At 42.8% G+C, this 27,619-nt stretch overlaps 1 protein-coding gene across 1 annotated transcript in view; it reads left to right on the top strand.

Moving 5' to 3' along the window:
* The first annotated feature begins 14,466 nt into the window (after window positions 1-14,466).
* Window positions 14,467-27,619, top strand: part of LOC308127197 (membrane-associated guanylate kinase, WW and PDZ domain-containing protein 2-like) — an 84,771-nt gene continuing 71,618 nt past the window's right edge. The window contains exons 1-3 of the mRNA XM_080492068.1: window positions 14,467-14,570; window positions 22,673-22,888; window positions 26,403-26,616. Of these exons, the coding sequence (XP_080348194.1) occupies window positions 14,522-14,570; window positions 22,673-22,888; window positions 26,403-26,616 (479 nt within the window). The 5' untranslated portion in view covers window positions 14,467-14,521. The remainder of the gene's footprint in view (window positions 14,571-22,672; window positions 22,889-26,402; window positions 26,617-27,619) is intronic.

The raw sequence follows: 27,619 nt of genomic DNA, 5'->3' as shown, positions 1-27,619 counted from the left end.
GATGTCCTCCCGCGTGCAAACAGAGGTGCATCCGTTAGAGCTCTGCACCAAAACACACTAAACAATCCAGCGGATTGACAAAGTTACTGCCTGTTCTCGAGCTCTGTGTATACGTCTGGTAGTACGTGGGTACACCTCCTCCAAATCCCCCATGATGCACCACTCAGCGGTATCCACGAGCCACATTGAATGTTTGTTTTTTTTTTCTCCATAGGATGATGAAGCAATGATCTGTCCTCCTCTGCCTTTAAATGGCTCATATATAACCAATCACTTATGTGATGAGCCAATCAGAGGCAGAGTAGGGCAGGTCATCATGAAGTATTTCTAACTGTCACATCATAACATTATGTGACATGTGGGAAAATAATATTGACAGATTTCCACTAAATGGAGTGATCTTCCACTGTTAAAATGGTGTTTCTGGGATGCTTTAAAAGAAAATCAAGGGTATACCCACATTTCCAGAGATCACTACGCCACCTGTTCACCACCTGCTGTGGCTGAGGTGATATGATTTTAACAAAACAAAACAAAACATCTATGACACTCCACTTCAGGCACGTAGGCTTGCCTCGTTTCGAGCGGATTCTCTCGTCTTCGTCAGAAATGTCATCCGATGACATGTCTTTTCTCAGCTGGTGTGAAAGACACGTCATCCACCACCAGCGGAAGAATAACAGTCGAAACATGTCAGAAGTCATGTTGTAAAAACCTACCCGCCTGAAGAGAAGGAAAGAGAAGATACTTAAACGTCTTTGTCAAAAAAGGAAAATGCTCAGAAAAAAGGTCAAAATTCAGCAAGATTTGCTGTATTCAGGACGACATTCAGCATCCCAACCTGGTGTTTTCAGACTTAGTTCGATTAACTTCTGCATAAAACACTAACCACCTCTCCGAATGTTTACCTCCTCAGCTGGTTAGTTCTTCACCTCCAATGTAAACGAGCGGATTATCGCACACACACTCTCATTGACGCGCATGAAGACAATTTCCTCAACGTGATTCATGAAGTATGTTTCCATTATTTCTTTCCTTTCTAATCACGAGCATTTGAACCAACAGCAGAAATTCTGTGTGAATAGATCTGCTCTCCAGAACACGACTTCCGACAAATCTACAAACAGGCAAATCTTTTCACTCCTGTAATAACCTCACTGTAATAACCTCACTGTGACCTCTGGGGCCACTGCAAGGAGGCCCTGTGTTTAACTGGGCAGGAGAACAAGAGTTTGGAATCCACCACCAAACCAAATCATTATCAAAATGTATGTGTGATACAAACTTTTTTAACTTTTTATCATCATCAAAAAACAACACCCTGTAGTCTCCTCTGCACTCACTGCTCAATAGACTCTGTTACCACTCAAATGATATCTAATCACAGTTTATTATAACCCTGCATCATACAATCAGTGAACAAGCGCCCGGCGACATTTGCTCTTTGTGGAGGTAAAGTGCAGTGAAAGCAGCTTTCAGTGGCGTGGGCTCGCTGTCCTCCATCAGTCCATTTGCCCGGCGGCGGCAGGCGGGTGCTGAATGGGAAACTAATCCGTCCCTCTAATGCGAGGGTATTACAGCTGCCCGTCACTTCCTAATTGGCTAATGGCTAGATTAGGACTGCTACAATGGGCCGTGCTGACGCCGTCTTGGCCAGTCATAACAGAGGCTTTCGGGGCACAAAAGGGTAGAACCTGCCTTCTGTGTCCGGCCCCGGGGCTATTGTCCCAAAAAAAACTGGCCTGGTGTCGCAGCACAAACGACATGATGTGCACTGCTGGAGGAGAGCTCGCCCCGGCTTCAAGCACAACCTCTAAACACGAGCACCTGAGCTTTTTTATTCACTTTATGAGCGGCGTAAAACGAGATGGACCTCTCTGGTTTTATTTTAATAGACACTGTAGTAAAGACGCCTACAAACAAGTTGTAAAGACAGTTGCTCTGTGTCCTTTTTTCCTAAAAGCGTTGAATAAATCCACTTTTTAGCTTTGACACTAAGGTACGGTCTATTAATGGGATCTGGTTTGTGGTCATTTTTGATAGCCAACGATACCTGGCCCAGTTCCCTCATCCCTCCTCCCTTCATATCATTTGGCTTAATGGCAATGAGCCAACTCAGGTGTGGCTAATCGTTGGAAAACCACATTTGGCCCACTCGCATGTCCGATATGTGCAAGATGCATCCGACAGTGGAGAATGTACCAAACGTCTGTGCCTAATGGTGCCAAATGTGTGCCCGCTGTGGGCCAGATCAAATCTTGCTGTTCGCCAGTCATGGACCCAGGACGTGCTGCTCACGATGCGGCTCTGATCTGTAAGTAATGAAGGCCAGCTGGTGTAACAAAGTCCATGGCTGAAGAGCACCAGATCTGTTCGAGATGTTTGCAACGTCAAGTGGATGTCAGATCAAGCCAAATGTGCACCAGATCTTCGCTTGATCGTTGCCAGATTTGTATTTGAAGTGGACCAAACGTGATTCAGCGATGCTTGTGATGTGTGCCAACACTGTGCCTGAAAGAAAGTCAGCCATTCTGGCGTGGACGTGAGCCAGACGTGTCCCTCAAGAGAACCACATCTGTGCCAGATGATGGATGCGGCGCCAGGTGCACATTATATCTGTACATGTTGGCCGGATCTTTGCCAGATGTTGAGATGGCGAGGGTCACGCCTGATGTGTGTCAGATCTGGGTCACGTCGTTGCCAGATGTGTGCCAGATGTGTACCACTTAACCCTTTGAAACCGAGCCTATTGATTTGGCAAGTGAGTTGTTGAAATGGATTTTGGTGTGTAATGATTCATTTAGCTCGGGGTGTTGAATATATATTCAATCCAGGGGCCACATGCAGCCAAATCTTATTTTGAGTGGCTGGACCGGTAAAATAGTGAAAGTTAAACTTCAAAGATTTTTTGTTGTTGTGCCACAGAGTGTATGTGATATAGTGCAACATACTGTGAAATGTCCAAAAACACCTTCTCCTATAGCTGTTGCATTATGGGTGTTTTTACAAATTCCCCCCGACAGCATGGATTTGATGTCACTTTGATGACAGCGAGGTAGCTCATGCCGTCATCACCAATATACAGTATCCGCTTTCAGTGTTGTGTTATGAAATTAAATAATTGATTTCTTTTGCTAAATTTACACATTTTTCCAATTTGCTTCATTATTTAGTGGCCATAATAGAGCCTCTTGTGGACCAGTTCTGGCCCACGGGCCTTATGTTTGACCCCCCCGATCTAGTAGGTGTTGGAGTTTTGTGCAATCTCTGGTCTACATATTTTGTTATTCAAATGGACTCGGCCTCGCTGCGCTAAGTGGGCTTTGAGAGAAGCATCCGGTGAGTGGCTAATGACGCCTGTATTTTACTGTTGGTGTATTTAAAGCAGAGGGAAGGATATAGACACATTCATTTGACAATGGCAACAAGCTGCTTAGCGTTAATGTCCACCCAAAGCTACTGCAATAACAGTTAAATACGAGGAGTTATAGATTTTTAATTGATTTAAGTAATCTGCCGCAGACTGTCGGTACGTCTGAGAAAACTGTTGCATCCTGCGTGCAATACGTTGCTTCTTTTTAATTCTTGCGTAATAATGCCGACTTAGTCAATACAATACATATTCAACACAATGTATAAGTGAGGCTGCACACTAACAGGTAAATATAGGATTCATAATACATGCAAGCACATAAGTTTATTTAATTTGTTTGGGTGTTGTGTGTAGATCCTGCTCTTCTATGCCTCCAGTTTCCCATATTTCCTATATTTTCAGATTTTCTGTGTTCAGTCTGATGCTGCTCTGCTGCAGGTTGGTGAAGAAGGCCTCGTTCACACTGCAGGGAAATACCACCGAATTCAGAATTTCTTTTTTTTTTTAAAGCTGCAATTCAGATTTTTTCACACCAAACCCAGGCCTCGTTCATATGTGGTACTGATTTCGAATATTTTTCTACATGCGACTGCCTCGTCATTGACGTGTGACGTCACGGATAAGCGCCGGAGGAAGTGGCTCCGCCAAAATGTTAAAAGCTGCACTCTCTTTTTTTTCCTCATTCTCCTTCTTTTCCTCCTCATGTTGTCCAGATTTTGTCGGCTCTTATTTCACAACCGCTTGAAAATGGATCTACACCAGCTGACCAGTGTTGCCAGATTTGGCGGATATCCCCCAGTTGGGGAGCCAAATTGTCTTACTTTTTTAACTTTGTTTCTTTTGCGCAGTTGTGTGTTTGCGACGTGTTCCAGTTTTACAATTCTAACATGATTTCCACACAGACTGAGATTTGAGATGGTTTTTTATTGAGGTTTGTTGGTTTTACGTTTTTTGACCTGGAAACTGTGAGTCACATCTGGCAACCCTGGTGCTGACCGTCGTGCCATCCATATTTACTTGCGTGAATTTCACGCCGTCTTCTGCGCGTGCGCTCTCGGGCCCGAAACCATCGTGTCCGATCACGTTCACAAGCTCTGATAGAGGTCGTCCTAAAGCTGTAATGTGAATGATCATGTAAAAAAAAAAAAATCGGAATAGAGCATCAACAGCGGCAGGGTGAACGTAGCCAAAGACACGGCGTCATGTTTCAGAAGAGGCGCTCAGTCCCGTCTTTGATTTGTCTTTTTTTTTCCTGAAACTCTCAGCTCCGGTTCGCGAGTGCGCCTAAATCAGCTCTCCGCTTATTAGACACGCGTCACATCTTTTGTTATTTCTTTATAACAAGAAGAGGTTACATTACCAGCTCTGGTCCTCACTCATAGTGTAAAATAGATTAGAGTCAAAAGTTAATGTGGCTTCTCTCAGTTTTTCAGCTGTATGAGTGTACAGAAGACGTTTTGTTTGAATTCTGCTGCTGTAATCTTTTCCTCCGGGTCTGCACACGGGCTTTTCACTGCTATAGTAAATACACGGCGCAATCTCTCGCTGTAGCGCTTCCGGATGTTCTCTGCTTATAAATCCTTTGTTTCAAATGGAGGCCAGTGTTTGTCGGGGTCCCTGCAGAGCCCACCTCATATCGCCTGCAGTCGGGTTCAAATTGCACTCGGGTCAGAAGTGATTTTGTTTCGTGGTTTTTTTTCTCCGTGCGCGCTGTGAGGGAGGACTCAGAGGTCGCAGGTTTAATCCGGTGGATGTTATTAACATACAGATAGCTGGAAGCGATGTGAATGTATTTTGTTGGCGCCCTCGTGCCGGGGCCAAGCATCCACAGGTGTTAGTTTCATTCAGCAACGGTCTGAAAGTGAGAGCTGGACTTTCAAGTCTTTAATCTGGTTTGAGGCTGGGGGATGCATGTGGACGGGTTCAAGCTGTAGCGGAGTCACAGAAAATCACACACACACACACACACACACACTCTCTTTCACACATTTCTGCAATTTCAAGGCAATTTCACTGCAGTTAGTGGAGATTTGGAGCAGACCGAATTGTGAATGCGCCGCAGTGCTTTGATGCTTCTGCTTGACGTTTGCGCATGTATAAAGTCATGTGACCAAATATCTAAGAGGCAGTGGCTTCATGTACCTTCATACTCCTTGAATACCTGCTTGTTTACAATCTTACACTCACGTTTCTCCTGTTGAAGCTGAAACAGACGAGTGGGCTCGGACTCTTGAGACCGATCTCCAGTACTGCAACACTAATCTCTGGCGGGTAGATTATATATATTCTGGAGTGCAATTTAGCACAGCGAAGCTAAACTATTTTAACATTCAATCCTTCTATTTTCAACGAAACGACAACTTTTCATTTTTTTTGGTTCAGTAATAAGAGCTGCACCTCTTATTGACGGATAATGACTTTGTCTGAAATGTTAAAAACATTAGGACAGGTTTGAAATAATAACCTGGCAAATTATCCTCCCGAGTGACTCCCAATTGTCCTCCAAACTAATAGGAATATATTTAAAATGTCACAAATCATGCAGATACATGAAAAAACCTGGTGTCCAGTCAGAAATATTTCTAGTTCTGAAGCATTTCTAAGCTATAAATGGTGAAAAGAATTAGACTTTAGTTAGTTTCACACTTTAATTTTACTGTTAGAATAATTAACAGAAGTGTCAAACAATCCTGTTAATACGATTCAATATAATTCCTACATCTTTTCACTTTAATCAGTGCCTTATAAAGGCCAAATTATTTAAATATGTAAGTAAATCAGGGTCGCTCACGCAAGTTAAACTCGATTCAATTTAAACTTGGATTCTCGCCTCACGAGTAATTGTTTTTTTTCAGATTCTTCACTTCTCGGCTATTAGACTTTATTTTATATGAACATTCAGGCCCAGTTTCCATGACAACATTTGAAGTGACAACGTGTCATTTTTGTTTCTGAAAGGTTTTGCATTTATGTGGCAATGTTTTAAAAATAGTGCTGTCAATCGATTAAAACAAAATTACTAATTAATTGCACAATTTTCTGTAATTAATTGCAATTAATTGCATTGTTTTATTACTGAAGACAGAAACTTGGAATGGATATTTATTCAGGGGAACCCATGGAATTAATGTCGACTCAACACACACTATATTAGACTATATTACGGAGAGAGAGAGAGAGAGAGAGAGAGAGAGAGAGAGAGAGAGAGAGAGAGAGAGAGAGAGAGAGAGAGAGAGAGAGAGAGAGAGAGAGAGAGAGAGAGAGAGAGAGAGAGAGAGAGAGAGAGAGAGAGAGAGAGAGAGAGAGAGCACTCACACGCAAGTGCTCACTCACACACACAGTATAGAGGAGAGCCAGGGAAAGTGAGAAAGAGGAGAAATGAATATTTTACCTGCAAGTCTTTCCTCCAGTTTTAGCAGTTTGGTGGCTGTTGGTCAGCCAACATGGCAACCTGCTGTTTTGCTGCAGAATTGCTTCTGCATTCGTTAAATTCGGCTTTTCAAAGTAAAGCTAATGACTTTCACTTTCTCAATCAGCCTTCAGGAAACGTTTTAAAGTGAAAAGTTCTGCCTTAATATTATTCCACTCGATATTGTGCTGCTCTGGAGTCACGGTAAGGGAGTTAAAAAAAAAAAAACGGAAGTAAACAAAACTATGTTAATTCCGTTACATTTTTTTAACGAATCAAACGTTTCAAATCAATTAATTAAATTAATTAATTAACTTTGATAGCACTATTTAAAAACCATGTCCATCTACACGGAAATGGCAGAAACGCTGAAAATGATGTAGTTTTCATTTTGGGCCATTAGTAGGTGCTGTTGTTTGTTTTTGTAATAAAACTACTTACACATCCTATTGTCCATCTACTCCTGCAGGTGCAGAAGAATTGTTTACTGCAGCCGTGGAGCGCGTGCGTGTTAGCAGCGTTTCAGAAAAGTTGCTTTTCCGCGGAGACGGAGTCGGAGCATTTTCAAAAAGTTTCAGCAGCTCTGAGTGCAGTCGTGTAAACAGACAGCCAAAAAAATTTCTGGAAAAGATCAATCTGGCTCTGGTTCTTTACTTTTCTACGTCACGAGATCTTCCTTCGTCTCGTTTTTGGTTCCCTTCCGCTGCATCTCCCTCTCCGTTCCCACCACCGCCTCAACAAGAAGCCATGGTGCTTCTTTTTCTCTGATTGTGTCCCGTTTGTGTTGCTTCTCCCACACAGAGAGACAAACGACCTGCTGCTTTACTGCTGCTCTCCCCTTGTTTGTTTTACTGTGCTGTCTCGAGCAGGACTCCAACATGCCCCAAAGTGCAAAGGTGGATTTATACTTCTGTTTAATAGTTCACAGCAGTTCAGCGTGCAGATGCCTCGAGTGCTGGAATTAATTATAGTCTGGTGTCGTATTTTATCTGCGCGCAGCACCGCTGAACTGTGTCGTGCATTATCAGGCTGTATCGCTGCTTTAATTATACAATACACCACCAAGTTCACTTCCTTTTGTTCACTTTACAGAATGATTATGGGAATTGTGTTGCCCAGTGAACCGCTGTGAGGGGAACGACTGCCAAGGAATTAATAATAATCGTAAAAGATTAAAAGTTTACTGGAGAAACAAGCTTGTTTGATATTCAAAGTTTGCAGAAGAATCTGGCACGAGAAACTTATTTTTTCTGCTTTTGGAATTTTATTAAATTTTTTTAAGAATACAGTTCGTCTGTGACACTGCGTACGACATACATGCAATCACCTGAATCGCAGTACCAGTAACCCTTGAAGGTTTCCGAGGCAAAGTTCTCAACAGGGAACATCAATATGTTTTATTTTAGAGCTGCGGCGATGTCACTTTTGTCAAGTACGAGTATTAACCTTTAATCACTTGCCAATTACGAGTACCGATACAAGTGCTTTTTACTCAAACACTTTAGTATCTTATTTTCTAGTTTAACGTCACTGACGCCTAAATATGCTGAATTGAAGCCCTGAAAAAACTAATATTGTTGATATCGGTCAACACAGCCACTTTTACTCTGTAGAGTTTACTATAAGTAAAATCAGCCTTATGCCAATACTCCAAGCCAAAATTTCAAGTAGATTGACTGGTTCATAAAAGTTTTTCTTTAGTAAAGAAGTCTCTCACTGAAATCTGTCGTGGAATAAAGAATAAATATAACTCTTAATTCTGTACTACGACTCTTTGGTGGAAGCATTCATGTTCCACAGTCAGAGCCGAATCTATGTGTATATATCTATGGCTCACAATACAGTATTTATGCATGTAACGGAGGCTTTTAGTCCTTTGAATTTCACCCCAGTTCCCTCAAATCCCCTGTGCCCTCTCCGTGCTGTGCACACATTTGAATGTGAACGGTGGGACAAAATGATGCATTTAAAGACTGAGATGTGGAGTGATAACTAATGAGTGGAGCGCTGCTATTTTTAAAAAAGTATTGTGCATCAACATATGTCTGCTGCAGAGCTTGCATTCACTGTTTTCCCCCCACTTCAAACGCCAACAAAGCCTGTTTGTGCCGGAAGTTTTAGCATTCAGCCGGAGCTATTTTTAGTCCGTGGTTCCCATTTTTTTCTGATTTGGCCCAGAAACGCACCTTGGGGGGGACGTGAAGCAAGAAAGCTGACAAAATGACGGACGTGGTATTTAACCTTAATAAGTTTCCCAGTCCTCTGTAATCAAAGCTCACTAAATAACAATTATATGCTCTCCCGGAAACATGATTTTGGACTTCAGAGAGGACGCTCCCTTTGCAAGCAGATACCGGATCATGACCCACTTACAAAGGACTGGAAATTGAGAGGCATTGTGGTTGCTTCCTTTTAGAAAATTGTCACCCTGGAGAAGTCCCCACCAGAAGATGCTGCTAAATATAGTTTGGCAACATCAAAGCGTTGCTTTGAAAAATGCGTGTGCGTGTGCGTGTGCGTGTGCGTGTGCGTGTGCGTGTGCGTGTGCGTGTGCGTGTGTGTGTGTGTGTGTGTGTGTGCTGCTCAGTCAGTGGCTCTGCCTGTGAGGCAGGCTAATCTGACGGGTACACAAGCCCCATGCAGACAGACACAATCAAGGAGCTCTCCTCTGTAGGTACAACACACACACACACAGAGGTTTTTCCAGCAAACTGCACCATCCCCGCTGCTCATTTGCTTTTATAAGCTCCAACAAATTAATCTGTCAGCAGGTTCCAGTTTGATGTTTCTGGAAAAAGAGTCGCCCTCGGTGCCACTTTACTCCGCCGCCGTCAGACGACATCGCCAAGGTTTTTTTTAGGGGGGAGATAGTTTAGTTTCTCCATTTGAGCACCACTTCATCTGCATGGTAATAACTGAAAAGGTTTGATGGCCCATTCTGGATTAATTTTCTGCCCGCTGCACTATTTGATGTTGTCTGAGGAAATATCTGGGCCGACACAATAAATCATTCCATGGCGGACGTGGTGAATATCTGCACGCACAACGCTGTTTTTGCAGGATTTCTCAAGTGAGGTGGATTAACTCCGACATGTCATTCCCACTGTGTTTTTCTTGTTGGGCGCAGGAAATGTATGTATTAATCAACTTTATTGTCATGGCATCACGGCTGTAATCAAATTTTGTGAGGCTTTTATTAGTGAAAATAGACATAGTTAAAGAAAATAGAATATAAAATAGATATATAATGAAAAAAGTTGCATGGCTTCCTCCTCTATTATGCCACAAGTAAAGACTATGTTGTGTCGACTGAAAAGATCTCCTCGACTATAGTAAAGTTTAAAGACTTATTCCATGCAAATCGAAGCAATTAAGGCCCCATTTACATGACAACAGCTCCCAAGGTGAAACTTTTTGAAAATACTTCTGGCCCCATCTCTAACGAAACGGTGGAAAACACAACACTCCGACTCCGTCTCCATGGACTGGGCACGAGAAGTAACTTCTTGAACATGTTCCGACTCCATCTTTGAAGACAAAACGCAATTTTTCTGAACCACTGCTTCTGTGCATGCGCAATGGTGGCCTCCAGAATGTCATGACTCCCAGTCCATATTCTACCCGTTAATGTTGATAGCGTATTGTCCTCTGCATGCATGTCTATGTGGTTTCGTTACAAAAACAACCAACAGCGCCAACTCATGTTTACTACATCGTTTTCAAACGTTGCCGTGTGAATGGAGCCTCGGTTCTGCTCCTAATGGTTTTTGTAATGTCTTCTGCAGAGCGATAATAATAATAATATATTTAAGTGGGAGGCTTGGTGGTGTAGCGGTTGGCTCTTTCAGCCTGATTGCCTGCATGCTCCAGTTTCCTCTTTTAAATTGTAGGAGTGTGTGGGTCCATGTCTCTGGCTGAAGCTGGCCACATGGGTGGAGGCTCACGTCCCAACAGCCTGTCGCTTCCTGTCCTCAGACCAGACTTAACAGTCCAGCTGTCCAGAATAGAATAGAATAGAATAGAACTATATATTAATCCCAGAGGAAACTGAAGTTTGAAGAAAAACTCACAGCTTGAAATGAGATAATTTATATGATACCTGGGAGAATCCCATGTAGTTCGGTAAATCCATGTGGAAGATGCACAGATGAGTTTTTTTCCCCCACTGTGATGCCAATAATGTGAAGTGAGAGCGAGTTTCAAACATTACTGGAGTTCACAAAGCTTCGGGTTTGCTTTTCAAACATGTTTGGATGAGGTTGTGCGTTGACTTGTTTGATGTCAAACAGCCCTGATCCCTCCTATTGCCGATGTTTTCTGATTGATGGAAGGCACCAGTGGTTGTGGTTGAAGAGGCTCTCCTCAAATTCCAGTGTTGTTGCTTCGATTCCCACCTTTACCCGACCACGTGTCAAAGTGACGGGATGCTTCACCCCAAGTTTCTCCCAAAGATAGACGACCACCACGTGTCTCCATTGGAATGTGACCGAAGCTCTTTAACTCTGCTGACAGCGTCAAGATTTACTATTTGACTCCAAATTTACTATCCAAAGAAAAAGTTTGGCCACTTCATATGAATCATCTAAATGCAAAGTTTGTTTATAACTGATCCAACTGGCTGCGCTTCAAAATGCAGAAAGGTCTTCTGAACGGTCTAATCTTTGAAGCGTCGACAGCGCTGCTGACGTCTGTGTGTATAAAAGATGCTGGGAGACAGACGAGTGACGCTTGAGAGAAAAGTTCAAGCCTTGTTCATTCTATTACCTAATGAAATATTGCAAATCTCTTTGCTTGTCCGCGTGCCAGTACAATTGTCCGGCCTGTCAGACTCAGAGAGTTAAAAAAGAAGAGCATAAAAGAAACTCCATGCAAATATGTCCGACAGCCTCTGTTCATGTTGGCCAATTCACAGCCTGCAGTTTTACAGCCTGTAATGTTAAAGTACTGAACTCTGATCCTATCCTCTCTTTTTTCTTTTTTTGGACGGTAACTAAGGAAAAGGATGTTTTTACTCGCAGGCGGCTTCATTTTACCCAACAGGTTTATGAGGGTCTTATTTTACTGATGGAGCTCTGTTTGTACAGTTTACTGATAGTGATTGTCAAACAGTGCTGGTCACACTAACTCGCATTCATGAATCGGTCCAAAGGCCACTGAATGAAGCTCATGAAGAAAAGTACAGCTTACCCACTATAAAAGACCACAGAGGCAGGCTGTGGGGCTCTTTGCTGCCTCCGGTACAAAAGGCATTGATTGTATCAAAAGATGATAAAAGCTGAAGGCATTTTTAGACGTATTAGCCAGGGTCAGAAAACGTCTCCGGTCTTTAAACAAGGAGACGATCCCGATCTCACTCCGATCGGTGGAAAGAAGTTGTTGAAAAGGAAAGACTGGGCTATTTTTTTTTTTCAAGTGGCCATCAATGAGTCATGACCTGAATCGAACAGAAAACCTTTGGAAAGAGTTGAAATGTGCCACTGCAGAAAGGTCTCCTGCAAACTTCAAAGGGCCTGAACTCACCACATTAGAGGGAAGAAGTCAGGAAGGAGAAGCAGACAGGTGTGAGGCGCTTTGAAGACTGAAAGGCTCTGCAGGATCGTATCAGTCCAAGATGGTCATCTTATGTTTTGATTTCTTCATTTCACCAGAGTGTCAAAGCTGTGGTCTGTCCTCTGCTTTTCTGTCTTTATATCTAATAACTCCAACTGGACCAGCAGAAAGTTTCCACTTCTGAGTCTGGTCCTGCAGGTTTCTTCCTGTTAAAAGGGAGTTTTTCTTCTCCACTCATGTGGAATAGTTGGTTTTTCTCTGTAAAAAAAATACCTTGAAAAGACTGTTGTATTTGGCGCTATAGAAATCAAATTGAAAGAATTGAATTGAATTGAATGTGAACAGAAGAGGTGCCAATGCGGCTCACAGGATAATGAAAGTTATCAACACGTCAGTTTGTCAGAGATTTAAAAAAATGTATTAAAAAAATCGACACTGAACGACAATGAAATAAATGGTTGAAGCTCCTGCTTTGAAATTATGTTTGCCTGAGTGAATGGGTGGAACATGGCCGCTAAACGCTGCAGATATCAAGCGACAAGCTTGTACTTTTTAGGATCAAATCTTGAGCCATTCAATGTAGCTTTGACTTGTACATTAGAAAAATGTTGTGCTTTCTTCATTTATTGTACATACTAGTGTCAATTTTGGCTGGCTGGCTAGTTGGTTGGGTGGTTGGTTCATTAGTTTGTTGGTTCATTGATTTGCTCGTTGGTTAATCTTTTTAATGGCTGATTCGTTCGCTGGTTCACTGGTTCAATTGATGGTTTGGAGGACAATGGTTCGCAGGTCCATTGAAAACACAACTTTTTTAAAATGGTTCAACGCCGTCGCTACACTAACAGGAGGAAACAGAACGTTTTGAAAACTTTCAAGCTCCATGTTCGGCCAAAACGTTGCTAATGCACATGTGCATTGATCTTCCGCACGTGCACGAGTAGTGGACAATCAACCCAATGTTTGCCTCCGTCGTGTCATGACTCCCGGCCCATGTTCTCCTTGGACCTGGTAGTTTTATAGTTGACAGTCTCCTACAATAACAATCCAACCTGCTCGTCTCTCCATATGAACGTCTGTTTGTGCGGTTTCCTTAGAAAAACAAACAACAGCACCCACTAGTGCTCCAACTTGAAAACTACATCGTTCTACATTGTCTTACAAACATCACTGTGTGAAGACAAAATCAGTCTGACACCCCTGGACTAGAAGAAAACTTTTTTTGTGTCAGTACACATTTGTTATAACAACACTGTCCGTTTCAGTCTTCCTGCTTCACAACTCTTATATTTATTACAGGCTTTGTTCCAGACTTGTGTCAACTTACAGCAGCAATGTCAGCTGGCCTTACATGAAGTCAAATCACCCCAAACCACCTACCAGCGGTGATAAGGAGCCCGTCGTTCCCCCGTTAACTTTAAAACACACAGATGGATACTCTAAACGGCATAGTGAGGGGCTAACAAGTGTGTTTTACGGGCTCTGCTTTCAGTGTGAACAACGCTCTCAGATGTGAAAAACCCATTCAGCACCTCAGGGGTAGTGTGCTGTGTGTTATCACAGCTGGGATCAGTTTTAACAAGTCTAATTAGCACGCAGCTCTGAGGAAGTATTTAGGAAGTCGTCTGTACCTCAACTTAACACAGTAAACCCTCGCACACTGTGTTTACCAGCTACCGGCGGAGCGATGAGTGTCAGTGAACGTGACATGAAAAACGCTGCTCCAACCAGGTGAAATACTTTCATCCCTCCTGTGTTGTTGTCAGCTGGAAGGACTGCGGCTCCCGTCGGGGAGTCCTCGGCATGCTGTCACCTCCATGCAAATTGATTTGATTTCTCCCCTTGGTGTCCAAATTGCATCACTTAGCTCTTGAAATGGTACCTTGCCAGTCCTCCTTCCCCCTTGAATACACACTGTGCTCAAATGTTCAGCCTCAGCTGTGCAAGAGGCAGAAAAAGGGCACCAAGGAATGAAGGGGTCACTTAGTAAATAGAGCCAGGTGAGGGTGAGCGTGTTTTCATCTTTCCTCAGACGCTAGCAAAGGCTTTTTCTCATTTGGCAGCGTTGAAGCGTTTGCATCTCCAGCAGCTCTGACTTGGCCTTTGCTTATCTCCTCGCAGGCACAACCAGGCAGCCCAAGGAAGGAGAGGTCCCCGGGGTGGATTATAATTTCGTGACCATTGACCGGTTTATGGAATTGGAGAGAAGCGGCGCCCTGCTAGAGAGTGGAACGTATGAAGGTAAGGATTCAGCCCAATCGCGCTCCGTGTGGGATTGCAGTCCCTCGTCTCTGTTGGATTTTTTTCTTTAAGGTCTTGAGGCACTATGGGTATTTTTCTGAGTGAGTGACAGCGGTTTGAATGAGTGGTGAGACAAGGGAAGCTCATCACTCCTCGGGTGAATGCCGCTCTCCACTTCTGTGGGGACGAGAGCGCCATCAGTCATCAAGGCAACTCGAAGGAAACCTCTCTAAATTCTGAATGAAGAAAAGCCTTCGCACCCATGTGGCTGAGGCAGCTGCTGTGATTCATGTGCAGGAGTGGACGGTCTTTCAATCCCAAGGCTGGTGGTTCAATCCCATTCTCTGCTTGTCCGTGTGTGAAAGTGTCCTTGAGCAAAACACTGAATCCCCAACTTCTGAGCAAACATAATGCGACTGATGGTTTTAAAAGCTTGAAGACTGAGGTGCTTTACTGTAGATGCACTGAACTGCAAAGTATCTAATTATTTAAATAAACAGTGGCATGATGGGCTATTTTCTCTGATTGAGTGGCAGCAGTTTGAATGAATGTTGAGATATTGAGGTACCAGCTGGACCTCCTCCTAATGAGCTATATTTTTGACCAACAGTTCCTTGTACTGTTAAAAACAAGACCAGTCATATAACAAAGACTTAGAGGAGGTTCAACTGGTGCTGGTTGCAGTTTAATCTGGTTCACTGAGACAAATACTAGAAAAAAGACGAGAGCTCAGAGCAAAGAGGATCCAAAATGCCAGAAATATGGCAGGTAAACTGCTTATGGTGAGTAATCCAATTCAGTCAAATATCAATTTCAACATGTTTCACTGCAGGCCCCACCTTTAAGAGGTAATACAAAACAACAACTTTTACACATACACATACACATGTTCTTCAAGAACATGGCTTTGCCTGATGGCACAGATAGAGGTGGCACATCTAGTGGGGAGTAACACTGCCAGGGGCACCTCTGTTCAAATGTTATTGTTGAATACATTAATAACCCCTTGAAAATGAAAAACCTATGAGAGAGTTGACCTTTCCTCTCGCGCCAAAATCAGGTCAAACCTTTTCATTAGAATTGATGTATCTTGTCAACTTTTCATCCAAATCTTCTCAAATTAACATTAATGGCCACTAGAGTGTGGTGTTGGTGATGATGTGTTCATTCTTTCTTCAGTTTATGTTGTTCTTGTAAATAAAGGGCCAGTTTGAAAGTGAATGCTTTTTCCAACTCTTTTTCAGACTTTTCAGAATAGTGTGGAATCACAACATAAGTTTAAATGATGTGTTTTATTACATATCAGAGTAAGTAAACCCGATTACAACATAAGATGTTATTTATGTTAGAAACATTTGGATTGATCAATTTCCTGGTCAAGAACATTTCAAGTGCGGGGATCTATTTCCTAGGCAAGACCATTTATTATAAGCACATTTTTTGTGGGGTTTCATATTCCGCAGTGGAAAAAGGAGATTTAACTGTTTATTCTGTGAGTAGTCTCGGTGCTCTGCAGGTAGCGGAGGTACAACCTTGAACCGGTGGATTTTGGAAACCGCCAATGTCACTTTGGAGTCTAGCACCTATGAGACCACTGCAGGCGTTCTGACTCCCCCATCTGGTTTGCACTGACTTCAACCTTTTTTACCAGCACTTCCACCGGAAATCCACTCCTGGTGCATATTTGATATTTCACTCACTTAATTAGTAGTGGAATGATGAATCTGCTCCAGGTATGCTGATGCTGCCTGCCTGGTAGCATTGCTGTGATTGCTGACACGAGTGAGGGTGGTCTCAGTAAGACAAGGTAATCCAGAGGACGATTTCAGGAAAATGAACCAGCTGTGTTACTTTATGTTTCAAACTTTATGTTTGGTGTGACTTAAAACCTTGATAGCCCTCATACATTTTCATCATTCACCATTTTGCTTTATGGGAATTATGGGAAGGACCTAGATATAAACAAAACCATACTCAGTCAAGTGGATCCTCTTCCAAGCCCAATGGTGTAGACATGGAGGAGTTATGGTAAAGACTCATGCAATAGAACAGATTTGCTTCTTTGTCAAGGTGGAAGTAAGAAGAAAGTAAAGTAACATTTAACAAACACGTTTTTATCTGGATTATTAATATCGTTCAACGTTTGGGTCAGGGCCAAGCTTTTATGCAGCCTCTTGGGGAAACACCCTTTGTTTTGAGACTCTTGAAGCAGCAACGCATGATAGATATATGAATCCATTTACTCGCACGCGCTCGCAGCTTCATGTTGGCTTCCTCTTTGCTCACTCTTTGAGTCTGAGGTACTTCAGTTGCTTAATCAAAACAAACAGAGTCTCTTCATCCATCCATCTTCCGTCCCTCTGGTGGTCCGAGGGGCTCGAGGGTGGGATTTTGAAGCTCTTGAAAAATGCGGTCTCCGGTCTGCCCGGCCATCCTTCAACTCTCTGGAGACCCCTGGCATTATATAGATAACACACACACACACACACAGAGCAGCTAAGTTTATCCTCTCCCACCTGACTCCAGACTCACTCTCCTCTGCTAGATAGAAAGACGGGAAAAAAAAAACATTGAAATTGCAGATGGCCAATTTAATGGTCGGTTGCCAGAAGCGGTGTTAGATCCTTTGGGCGATGGGAGATACCGTCCGTTGGGAGAGGGAGAGTCAGCCTCTCCTTCTGCGTGGCCGCTCGGCCATCATTCGGGGTTTCCTGCATTTTAATAATTTAATGGCCAATTAGATGAGCGAGAAAGCGAAAGAGGGAATGGATCTAAAAGGGGAAGACATTTGTTTTCACAGAGATGTGAAAACATTGGCGGGCTAAATCCAGAGAAAGACGAAGAACTCCTGACATCTTCCAGCACGGCCCGGCACAGAACCAAAGATAAAGAGCTGCTGTTTATCTCGCTGCAGATTTCCATTACTGTTGTACTTTTAATTATGGTGTTCTTCCACTTACAAACACGGCAGTCTGGGTGGTAATTTAACGCTCGTGTAGCTCTGTGCCGTGGTCATTCGTTTTAATTATTCCAGTCTGAGAAATCTTTTTCTGACTCTCTCTCCTTTTTTTATTTGAGCTACAATAGCTCTGGTGATTTAACTGGTTACATGGCCTGAACAGCTACCTTTTGCGCGACACAAGCACCAGGGTAGTTACACAAAAATGAGCTGTACATGAACTGTAGCTTAACTAATTTACCAGAGCCAATGGATTGTTAGAGTAATAAGTACCTCTACTATTATTACTTCTACTAGTACTACCTGCTCCCGAGGAACCCAAGACGTCTCTGTAAATACGCGTCGCTGTTGAAGCGGCGTCATAACGCCAGACGTGATGTCGTCTGGAGCTGTTTGTGGAAAAGCTGGTTGAAATATGAAAACCTCATGTCGGGTGAAGAAACACCTCATGAACTCTGCAGATGTTACAGAGGTGTGGCGAGCATCCGTCAATCCACCTTCGCTCTCTGGGCCTCCACCATGAACTTCTCTTATTTTCCTCAGTCAACTCTTTCTCAGTCTCTTTGGAAATGGTATTTTTACCACTATTTCCCCTACTGCAGCTATTATTGCTACTGCTACGACTATTACTAGTACTACTACTACTATTACAACAATAGTAAGTAATCATCACCTGAAAATACTTTGAAATGGAGTTTTAATTTCAAGGTTTCATCTCCAAGAATTGATTTGAATTGACTTTGCTAATTGAGATCGTGGACTTGAAGTGTGTTTTATCAGCCTGCCGTGCGAATGGAGAATGAGATCAGCGTTGCCGCCAGCGGTGACAGCCGCTCCACCAACACACCGACTTCAAAGTCCAGGTTCCTCTGATGCTGCGGGTTGTTTAGGTTCACGCGTCGAGCACGCTTTCTTCTCGGAGACAAATCTGCAGCTCGTTAAGACTCCGGGATTTGTGTCTGAGGTTTGGGGACTCTAATCCCGACAGTCCCCGTAATCTTGTTACGGCTCTTCTCCTCCATTTTTCATCGGAGCCTTCGTGTCTTTCCACGACGTGAACAAGATGTTTCAATAGGTCGCTCCAACCAGACTCCACTTGATGATGTTTTTTAGAACCTCTTTGGTTGTTCTTCGTCTTCCCCTGCAGTTTGTCTTTAATGCTCCGCAAATTAAAATAATCTCAACGGATTTGCACACACATGGACTTCTCACGTCTGATCTTACTACCGGGGACGCTGGAGTTCGCTTGAGGAGATGGCTGCAAGCTAATCTGCCGGCAAATGTTCAATGAACTACTGTAGACCACATTTCCTTCTCGTAAAACTGTTTCTGTACTTTTTCCTCCCACTGGATTTCATGGAAAATCACAAGATTCCGTTTTTAGATTAACATCTGTCAGGTTGTGAAACAACATGATCCGGCAATTTTTCTAAAAATCTATCAGGAGGATTGATGATTAGCGAGGAAAGCACATTTTTGGGGGGGAGGTTCTCCTCAAAGGCATAAAATACATTTTACCGCCTGGAGACACATTAAATCAGTCGTTTGAATTTCTGCCCCCCCCCCCCCCCAAGAGTGCCTTTCTCATCCCTGATTTCTTGATGTCCCTCAGTATCGCAGTAATCTCACAAACGTAGAGAAGTATGTAGGTGCCTTGGCCCCGTTAGAGCAAGTCTTCCAACGGTGTGCGAGAACCTTGCATCACATCAGTTTGCGTGTTAAGTTTACTCAAGAGGAAAAACCTCCTATATAAGTGAAGCCCACTCACTATTTGGCAGGTCTGCTCTAAACTGTAGAAAGTTTTTGGTATGGGAGGCTTTTTACTATTAGGTATAATAATCAATATCACTGTTACCATCTCTCAGTGTAAAAACTATGGCCCTGTTGACACTGCGTGTTTAAGTGAAATCAGAAAAGGATTTCGATGCTCGAAGACACTGAATACTGAGCATTTTGAAAATGATTAGACAATAACAACTCCAGACTTTCATGACTCCCAGGCCATATTCTCCTGGGACGCGGTAGTTTTATAGTTGACAGTCACCGTAATAGCAACTCAACTTGGTCGTCTGTCCACATGAATGTCTGTGTTCTCCCGTTGTTAATGTTTATAGCATATTGTTCATTGTACATGTTTGTGTGGTTTCATTCCAGAAACAAGCAACTCGTTCTCAACGTTTCTGTCATTTCTGTCTAAACAACTGTCGTTTATAAAATGTTGCCATGTAAATATGAAACTTTTCTGAAAGGAAAACATGGAAATGATGCCGTTTCACTTGAAACGTTGTGTAAACGGGCCTCAATATCTGGGGAGGATTTTCAGTAGCTGATTTTTTTTTTTTTCTGAAATGAACAAAATACAAATTCATCGTATGGAAACCTGTAAGCTCTGTTGGCTTCATGGTGACACAATGGATCAAACCATTGGGTTCCAAATGGGAAGGTAATACAGTCTTTTAATAACATACAAATGCGTTACGTTGCTTATATAAATTTCACAAGTATTTTCTGTTGCTATCTAAGATTATCGATAATAATGTGCCTCTTTAATAACTCAGCTTTCACGTGCATTCAAGCAAGATCAATATGAACTGATTTATGAGCAGAAGACCTTCCGAGATCATCCTCTTAGTGTTAGGTTAGTGGTACAACCCATGAAAGTGGAGCCGGGACAAGTCCTCATCTCTGTATTTACACAAGCTGGAACATCGATTTTCAATTTACTATTCAACTGAAGATTGTTCTGGAGCTGCAAGAATGTACCTGCTTTTGTTTTCTGTGCTTAGTAGCATAAAGAAGAGAAGACGATAGTGAGGGATTGCCCCTCTACCCCAGCAGGTTTTCGTCTTGTGTCTTCTTTCGAAAAAGACGTGATCATTTGTAGGGGATTTGAATTAAAGTCTTTTAAGGTGGAGAATCAGAGCATTTCCTGAAGTCTGAGCCTCTTTTGACTCAAACGGTCAAGTTCACCCCCAAGAAAAGAAAAGTTGCAGATAAACTCTCTTTGATTGGCTCATCGTTTTAGATACCGGCTCCAGAGATTCCTCTTTGTAATCTACTCGCCTAACTGGCAGCAGTTTCCAAACTTTGGAAGACTTCATAAAAACAAAATCTTAACAGCGCTGATTTAAGCAAAAAAAAAAAAAAAAAGTCCTTCAACTTGAATATATGAGATTTTCACGATGATTGATGGAGACTGTCAGAGACGCTTGGACTGCTGCCAGTTTTCAAATGGAGTGATAGTAAAATGTAAAATCCACTTGGAAGCCTGTGGAAGGGACTGTTGAGTCGGAGCCAAGTGGAAGAAACTGCAGCTCCCAGAGGTAGGTAGTTGGCTCTGACCAGAGACCCAAACTGAGAGAGAGATACGGTTATTATTCAGTCCAAGTCGTGCGGAAATGCAGTCATGTGCCAGGGAAATGCGAGTGTGGCCTGCGAAGTGATTGATGTGCAGAGGAGGAGATGGAAGAACATAGTAGCGGGAAAAAGAAATGGGTAAAATTAGCTCCCGACGAGCTGCGCGCGGGTCAAGACGTCTCTGTAAATACGCGCCGCTGTTGGAGTGGTGTAATGCTGCGAGACGTGACGGAGTCTCGAAAAGCTTGCTTTAAACATGAGGCCTCATGTCGGGCGCAGAAACACCTCGTGAACTCTGCAGATGTTACCGAGGCGTCACCAGCTTCCACCCACTCTCACTTCACTCTCTGGGCCTCGTGGACGGACTTCTTTCCGTCACTCTCAACTCGTTCTCAGTTGAATATGGTGTTTTTACCGCTATCATTCTTCAAGATTTAATGGAAATCCAAGTTTATTAAAACACACCACCTTGCTACATTAGAATAAACTAATACTTTTGCTACATTTGTACAATTATGAGGAAAAGTTTCTAAGAGATATGTTGCTCTTATTATTAGGACCCGTTGAAACTGAAAACGCAACGTTTTGGTGTTTTTGTTTCAGAAAAGTTTTGCGTCTTTTTGCGATTTGAACACAATGTCTGTTTACATAGTAAGCACGGGCGCAAGCAGGCAGAGAACAATAAGCTAAAAACTTTAACAATAGAAGAACAGGGACATTGGTTTAGAAAGACGACTGAGTTGAATTCTTGATACGGTGACTGTCGACTATAGAACTACCAAGTCCCAGGGGAACATGGACTGGGAGTCGTGACACTCTGGAGGAAACATTGTTCTTATTGTCCATCTACTGAGCACGAGCAGGAGAATTATTTCCTACGGCAGTGCAGCATTTTCACTGTCCACATGGAGCTGGAGCCCAGGCCTTTTAAAACGTAAACACACACCAGACACACCAATGAAGTTTTGCATTTTCTCTTGGCATCAGTATATCAGCATGTTTTTCAAATCATATTTAGCTGATTTTTGATGCCTTCCCATTGGTAATACAAACATTTATGCAGGAGTGCCCGATTGATTGATTCATTCATTCATTCATTCATTCATTCATTCATTGACCTGTAGATCGCAGAGGAAGTGCAGTTGGTTTGTGTGCCATTGGGGGAAAAAAATGTCTTATTCAGTTCAATTTTATAACAATACAGAGCAAATCACAATTATTCCACTTGAGATCAGTCCTCTGCGCAAAAGTTCACAACACAAGTGACACCGTGCTTGTCTCTATTATTAATTAGTTTGTTCTGTAGCGAGATCGTTGTGGGAGTAGCTGCGGTGCGTAGCGGGACATGTCACACGGCGACGGTGTGATGAAGCCGCTTCTGTCTGTGGTTGAAGGCTCGGCGCAGCACAGAGGTGAACGAGTCGAAAAGGATTGATAGATGACACACAGTTTGCAGCTCACGAGTTCTTTGAGAAGTTTGTTGTTAGTTTGAATGACTTACCAAGTTAGAAAAAAGCTGAGAATTGAAGAGCGAGTCGCTCAACCCCGTGAAAATCTACGTTGCTGTTCGAACTATTGACTCCAGTTACTGACCCGTAACTATTTGACTTTCTTTCTTCGTCGACAGTCTTCTGTTCTCTTACTGCACCCAGCTCTTACATATTCTCGTCAACAGACCCACACAAAATGCTTCGTCGGGTCCTAAAGGGTTTAACATTTAAAAATGTGACATGTTATGAAACCTCGATCTGAATTCCGTCTCTCCCTTCTTGTCTCTCTGTTCCAGATAACTTCTACGGCACCCCGAAGCCGCCGGCCGAGCCCAGCGCTCTGCTGCTAAATGTGACGGACCAGCTGCTCCCGGGCGCCAGACCCAGCTCCGAGGGCAAGAGGAAGCGCAACAAGTCAGTCAGCAACATGGAGAAAGCCAGCATTGAGCCCCCCGAGGAGGAGGAGGAGGAGAGACCCATTGTCAACGGCAACGGCGTCGCCGTGACCCCAGGTCAGCACCTGACAGCGACCTCCACAGACGCACGGGCAAAGGCCGCGCAACGCGCCGCACTGCGGTGACAGCTCGGTTCGGGGTCGGCGACGAGGCCTCGGACCCTCCGGTCGACGTTACAGCCACCATCTCCTCGGGGCCGGTTGCCTAGCAACAGAAGCAGCAACAGACTGCTTGCTCGCATTTCCCAGGAAATGATTTTATGGCAGATTATCACTTTTAATTGGTTGCACAAATATCTTTATATGCAGTTTAATGACACGGTATGAACTGCAAATTACAATCCACGTTCACTCGACTGATCACCTCCACAGTCCAAACAGTTGATGATTAAACTATTAGCGCCGCCGCGTTACAGAATTCCCAATCAGTCATTAGGTATCATTATTAAACGCGGTCTCCCTGACACACATACACCAATCAGCCACAACATTATGACCCCTGACGGGTAAAGTGGGTGACATTGAATTACCTCTTTATCACCGCGTTTGTTAGTTGGTGGGTTGTATGAAGCAGCGCGTCAATATTGTTTCTCAAAGTTGTTAGAGGCGGGGAAAATAGTAAAGATTTGAGAGGAAAAATATATCCAATCCTCATAAACGTTTGTTGGGTTTTCCCAGTCTGCAGTGATCAGCGGCCATGAGAAGTGGTCCGAGGACGGACAAGCAGTTAACTAGAAACACACGTGTGTGGTAAGAAACAACAGACCAGCGACTGCTGCTCAGATCACTCCTGAAGAAAACTAATGCATCTGATAGAAAAGTGTCAAATTACACGAGTTTAGAGTGCGAGAGGTCCCATTTTTATTGGTTTTATAAAAAATATAGACATTTTCAACACATATACTCTGCGACACAACAAGGAAAAACCTGAAAGTTTAAATATAAAGGTTATTATGGCTCTGTTTTACTGGTCCGGCTCACTTGAGATAAAGTTAAGCTTTATGTAGCCGAGTGAAGTGCATTTGAGGTTGTAAACAAACAAAGCTAACAGAGCAAATCCCAAGAAGCAGACGCAGAAAGAAAAAGTTGGAAAATATATTGTGGTCAGACATGGAGTAGTGAGGAAGAAGTACTGAAGAAACCCCCAGACTCTCCTGGAGTGAAAGCACCCCATGAAACACATTTGTTGTAACAAGAAAAAAACAAACCAAATGATCATGTTTTTATTGCAAAACTCCACTTTGTCGTATATCGCATGTTTCTCAAGTATCGCGCAGACCTTTGTCTCAGACCATGTTAGCCCTGCAATGAAAACTTTACTACCTGATGAGCAGGATGAATCATCCAGTCCAGGATTTAATAGGTCTGCACCTGAAGCTGTTGAAAAACCACCAATGTTATTGATAATAAGGTTTTTCTCTTAGTGAATCAGCACTTTGCAATTGACTGTGCATCAATATCATAACTCTAAAACTGCTTCTGGGTGAAGATATAATAGAGAAAAGCTTTTCTCTTTCTCTGGACCGGTTTTCACCATCAATGGAAGTGCAAGGTATTGCTTCATAAACTATGCACACATCTGAAGTGAGCATGCAACGCACAGCGAGAAACCCTGTGAACGCATCACATGAACGGGCCGTCATAAAGGAGCCATTATGAGTTTGATTTTGTGATTGCAAATCCAAAACCGCACCTCGGTCCTGTGACTTTCTAAGCTGGTTTTATGGCCCGGAGGGGGAGAAAAAAAAAAAAAACGTCTCTCGCAGCGCGATGTGAGTCAGAGGGGAGCGCAAAGAAAGTGTAGAAGCTCGGGCCCGGATCCCAGCCGGCGCCTGCAGACACTGCGAGATAGAGCTTCTTTATTTCAGACATATGCAACAAAGTGTTAAGGAGCTGCCGCTTTGACAGGAAGTTCAGTCGCAGAATGAAATTCTGGTTTTCATTCCACAAGGAGCTCAAAGAAGGTAGGGGAGAAACTCAGACACAAAGAATTCTTCAAGTTTTAATGACAATGAACTTCTCTTTGCGTTTGCAGATTGCTTTATATTATCATCAGACACGGTGTTATAGCAGCAACACGATACAAAGAACGGGAACTTTCTATATATTTTTATGTTTTTGAGTGTGAGAGTGTTCTCGCTCTGTGTTTATGTAAATTTCTGACCCAGATAATGCATATTAGCGTGTTAATAAATTTCACGGATTAGGTTTGATAAATGGACTCTTAACTATAATTAAGATGAAAATACTTTTATTTGAGATCACAGTGACTTCAGAATTAATGAACGCACAAACAAACTTAATGATTAATACAGGCAAGACTTTGAAATGAACACAAAACATAAAAAATACTTCTTTTTTTTAACCTTTTTGAGACCCAAAGGAGAAGATAAACATGTTTTTTTTAATGACATAATAAAGACAATGTGATACGATAGAAAACTATTTAGAAATAAAATACTGTATGACGGGATATGATACTATAACAAAAAATACAACAGAAACAATGACACAGGAAGATATGAACTTATAAGATGGCATACAATACTATTTTATACTTTTTTTAAATTTGTTCTTTGATTTGTTCCAGACATGTTGAAACATACAGAAAATACAAATACATTCAAAAGTATAGATAAATTGATACAAAATTGTAATTACTCCAATATTAAGTAATTTACCCATCCATCCATCCTTCCTTCAATCTATCCCTCCACATATATAAACCCCTTGTATACAATCTATATTTTATGACAATACCTAATAGTTAAACAATACGATATAAGAACAGTAAACGCTACAATTCTAAATGATCCGCTAGTATACCACAGGAATTAAACAATGACATAAGATTTACTTGAATATATAACCTACAACAATAAAGAAATGATTTATCTTTGGTAAATTTGGGTAAAAATTACATTTTGAATGAATCCACCTCTGTGTGGATTGATTCATTGATTCATTGATTCATTGATTCATTGATTCATTGATTCATTGACTCTGTCTCTGTGGATGGACTCGAGTGTGGGCTGACCGGGAGAGCTGGAGGGGAATCAATAGAGCGCAGCGGGCTCTGTGATCTAAGCAGATCGCGACCTCGCTCTTCCCCTTTAGATAGATTATCTCTCAATCCCCCGCTTTCGTCGGTCCCATCTCCACTTCCCTCCACCAACTTTCCTTTGGGGAAAAGCACAAACACCGTCCATCTCCTCCTTCCTCACATTTCTCTTTCTCCAGCACATCCACTGCCACAACTCAAAGTAGGGCATCAACGCCTGCCTCTCTCCCTCTCTCTCTATCTCAGCCTGCATTGTCTTCTCAGCTTTATTCATCTTTCTGTCTTGTTAACCTCAATCACTCCTTCCTTCCCCTTCAGCTCACTGCTTTCTTCCCCTGAGTCACCACCTTTTTTCTAATCACTCTTTTTCTGTTCCTCTCCCCCTTCCTCCGCCGCCACCCCGACTCCCATGCTCATTTCCCTCGCTTCACCTCCCTTGTCGTTCACTCTTTCCCGTCCCCGATGGTAATGTCGTGCCTGACTCACCCACCCCCCTCTGTTGTTGTGTCAGAGTCCAGCGAACATGAGGACAAGAGCACAGACGCTTCGGGGGACATCGTCCCGCAGATCCACCCAGCAGATCCCCCCCCAGCCGAGGCGCCCAAAGAAGACGGACAGTCCCCGAAGACCACGCTGCCCAAACCGGAAGAGAACGACGAGCTAGGACCCCTGCCAGACAACTGGGAGATGGCGTATACGGAGAAAGGAGAGGTCTACTTCATAGAGTGAGTATCACGGTTTCATGGAACTTTCTCTCACTTGTTTCAAGTGAAAACCCATTTTTTTGTGTTTCCTTTTCACTTAACTAGTGAGTGCTGTTTGTTTTTATAATGAAACCACACACACACACGTGCGACGAGAACAATACACTATAAACATTAACAATGGGAGTACACAAATATTCGTATGAACAGACGACCAAGTTGGATTGGTATTACAGTGACTGTCAACTATAAAACTACCAAGTCCCTGGAGAATATGAACTGGGAGTCATGACACTCTGGAGGCCGCCATTGTTGTTCTCCATCTACTGAGCATGTGCATATGAACTATTTACTACGGCCGTGGTGCACATGCTCAGTAGCAGAGTTTCAGAAAAGCTGCCTTTTTCCCGTTTCTATGGAGACTGAGTTAGAGCATTTTAAAGTTGTTCCACCTTGGGAGGCATTTTCGAAAAGTTGCATTTTCAGTGGCTCCGAGACGCCGTTGTTGTGTAAACGGAACACCCAAAATGGAACTAAAGCTTTCGGTTTTCACGGGAAAACATCGGGTAAACAGCGCCTTGGCGAAATGAGACAATACAGAACCATGAGAAGATCGATATCAAGAATCAATAATCTATTCGCTGATTGGTCTTTTAAAATGTCAGGAAATGTTGAAGAGAATCGATGGAGTCTTACCTAAATCTCAGTCTACGATACATTTTGCTCTACACCTCTCAGTCTGCTCTGAAACTCACTAATCAGTTGGTTTCTGCACTATATTACACACACACACACACACACACTCACACACACACACACTCTATAATTGACGCATGGTGGTTTAATGAGATTTAAAGGTCCCCAGACATACCTTGCTACACAGAACTCTGTTATAAAAGCTTTAATTCATTGGGGTTGTTATGGCTTTACAGCTGCAGTAAAACCATGGAGTCTTTATGACGTAGCATTAGTTGAGTTGCTGTGTTGTTTTTCGATGTCGCTTGGAGGAAATCGCACGTGGACA

This window comes from Lipophrys pholis (genome assembly GCF_963383615.2).
Source record: "Lipophrys pholis genome assembly, chromosome: 22".
In the NCBI taxonomy this organism is placed as follows: domain Eukaryota; kingdom Metazoa; phylum Chordata; class Actinopteri; order Blenniiformes; family Blenniidae; genus Lipophrys; species Lipophrys pholis.
Note: the sequence above shows the minus strand (reverse complement) of the source record. Positions and strands in the feature narration are given on the sequence as shown.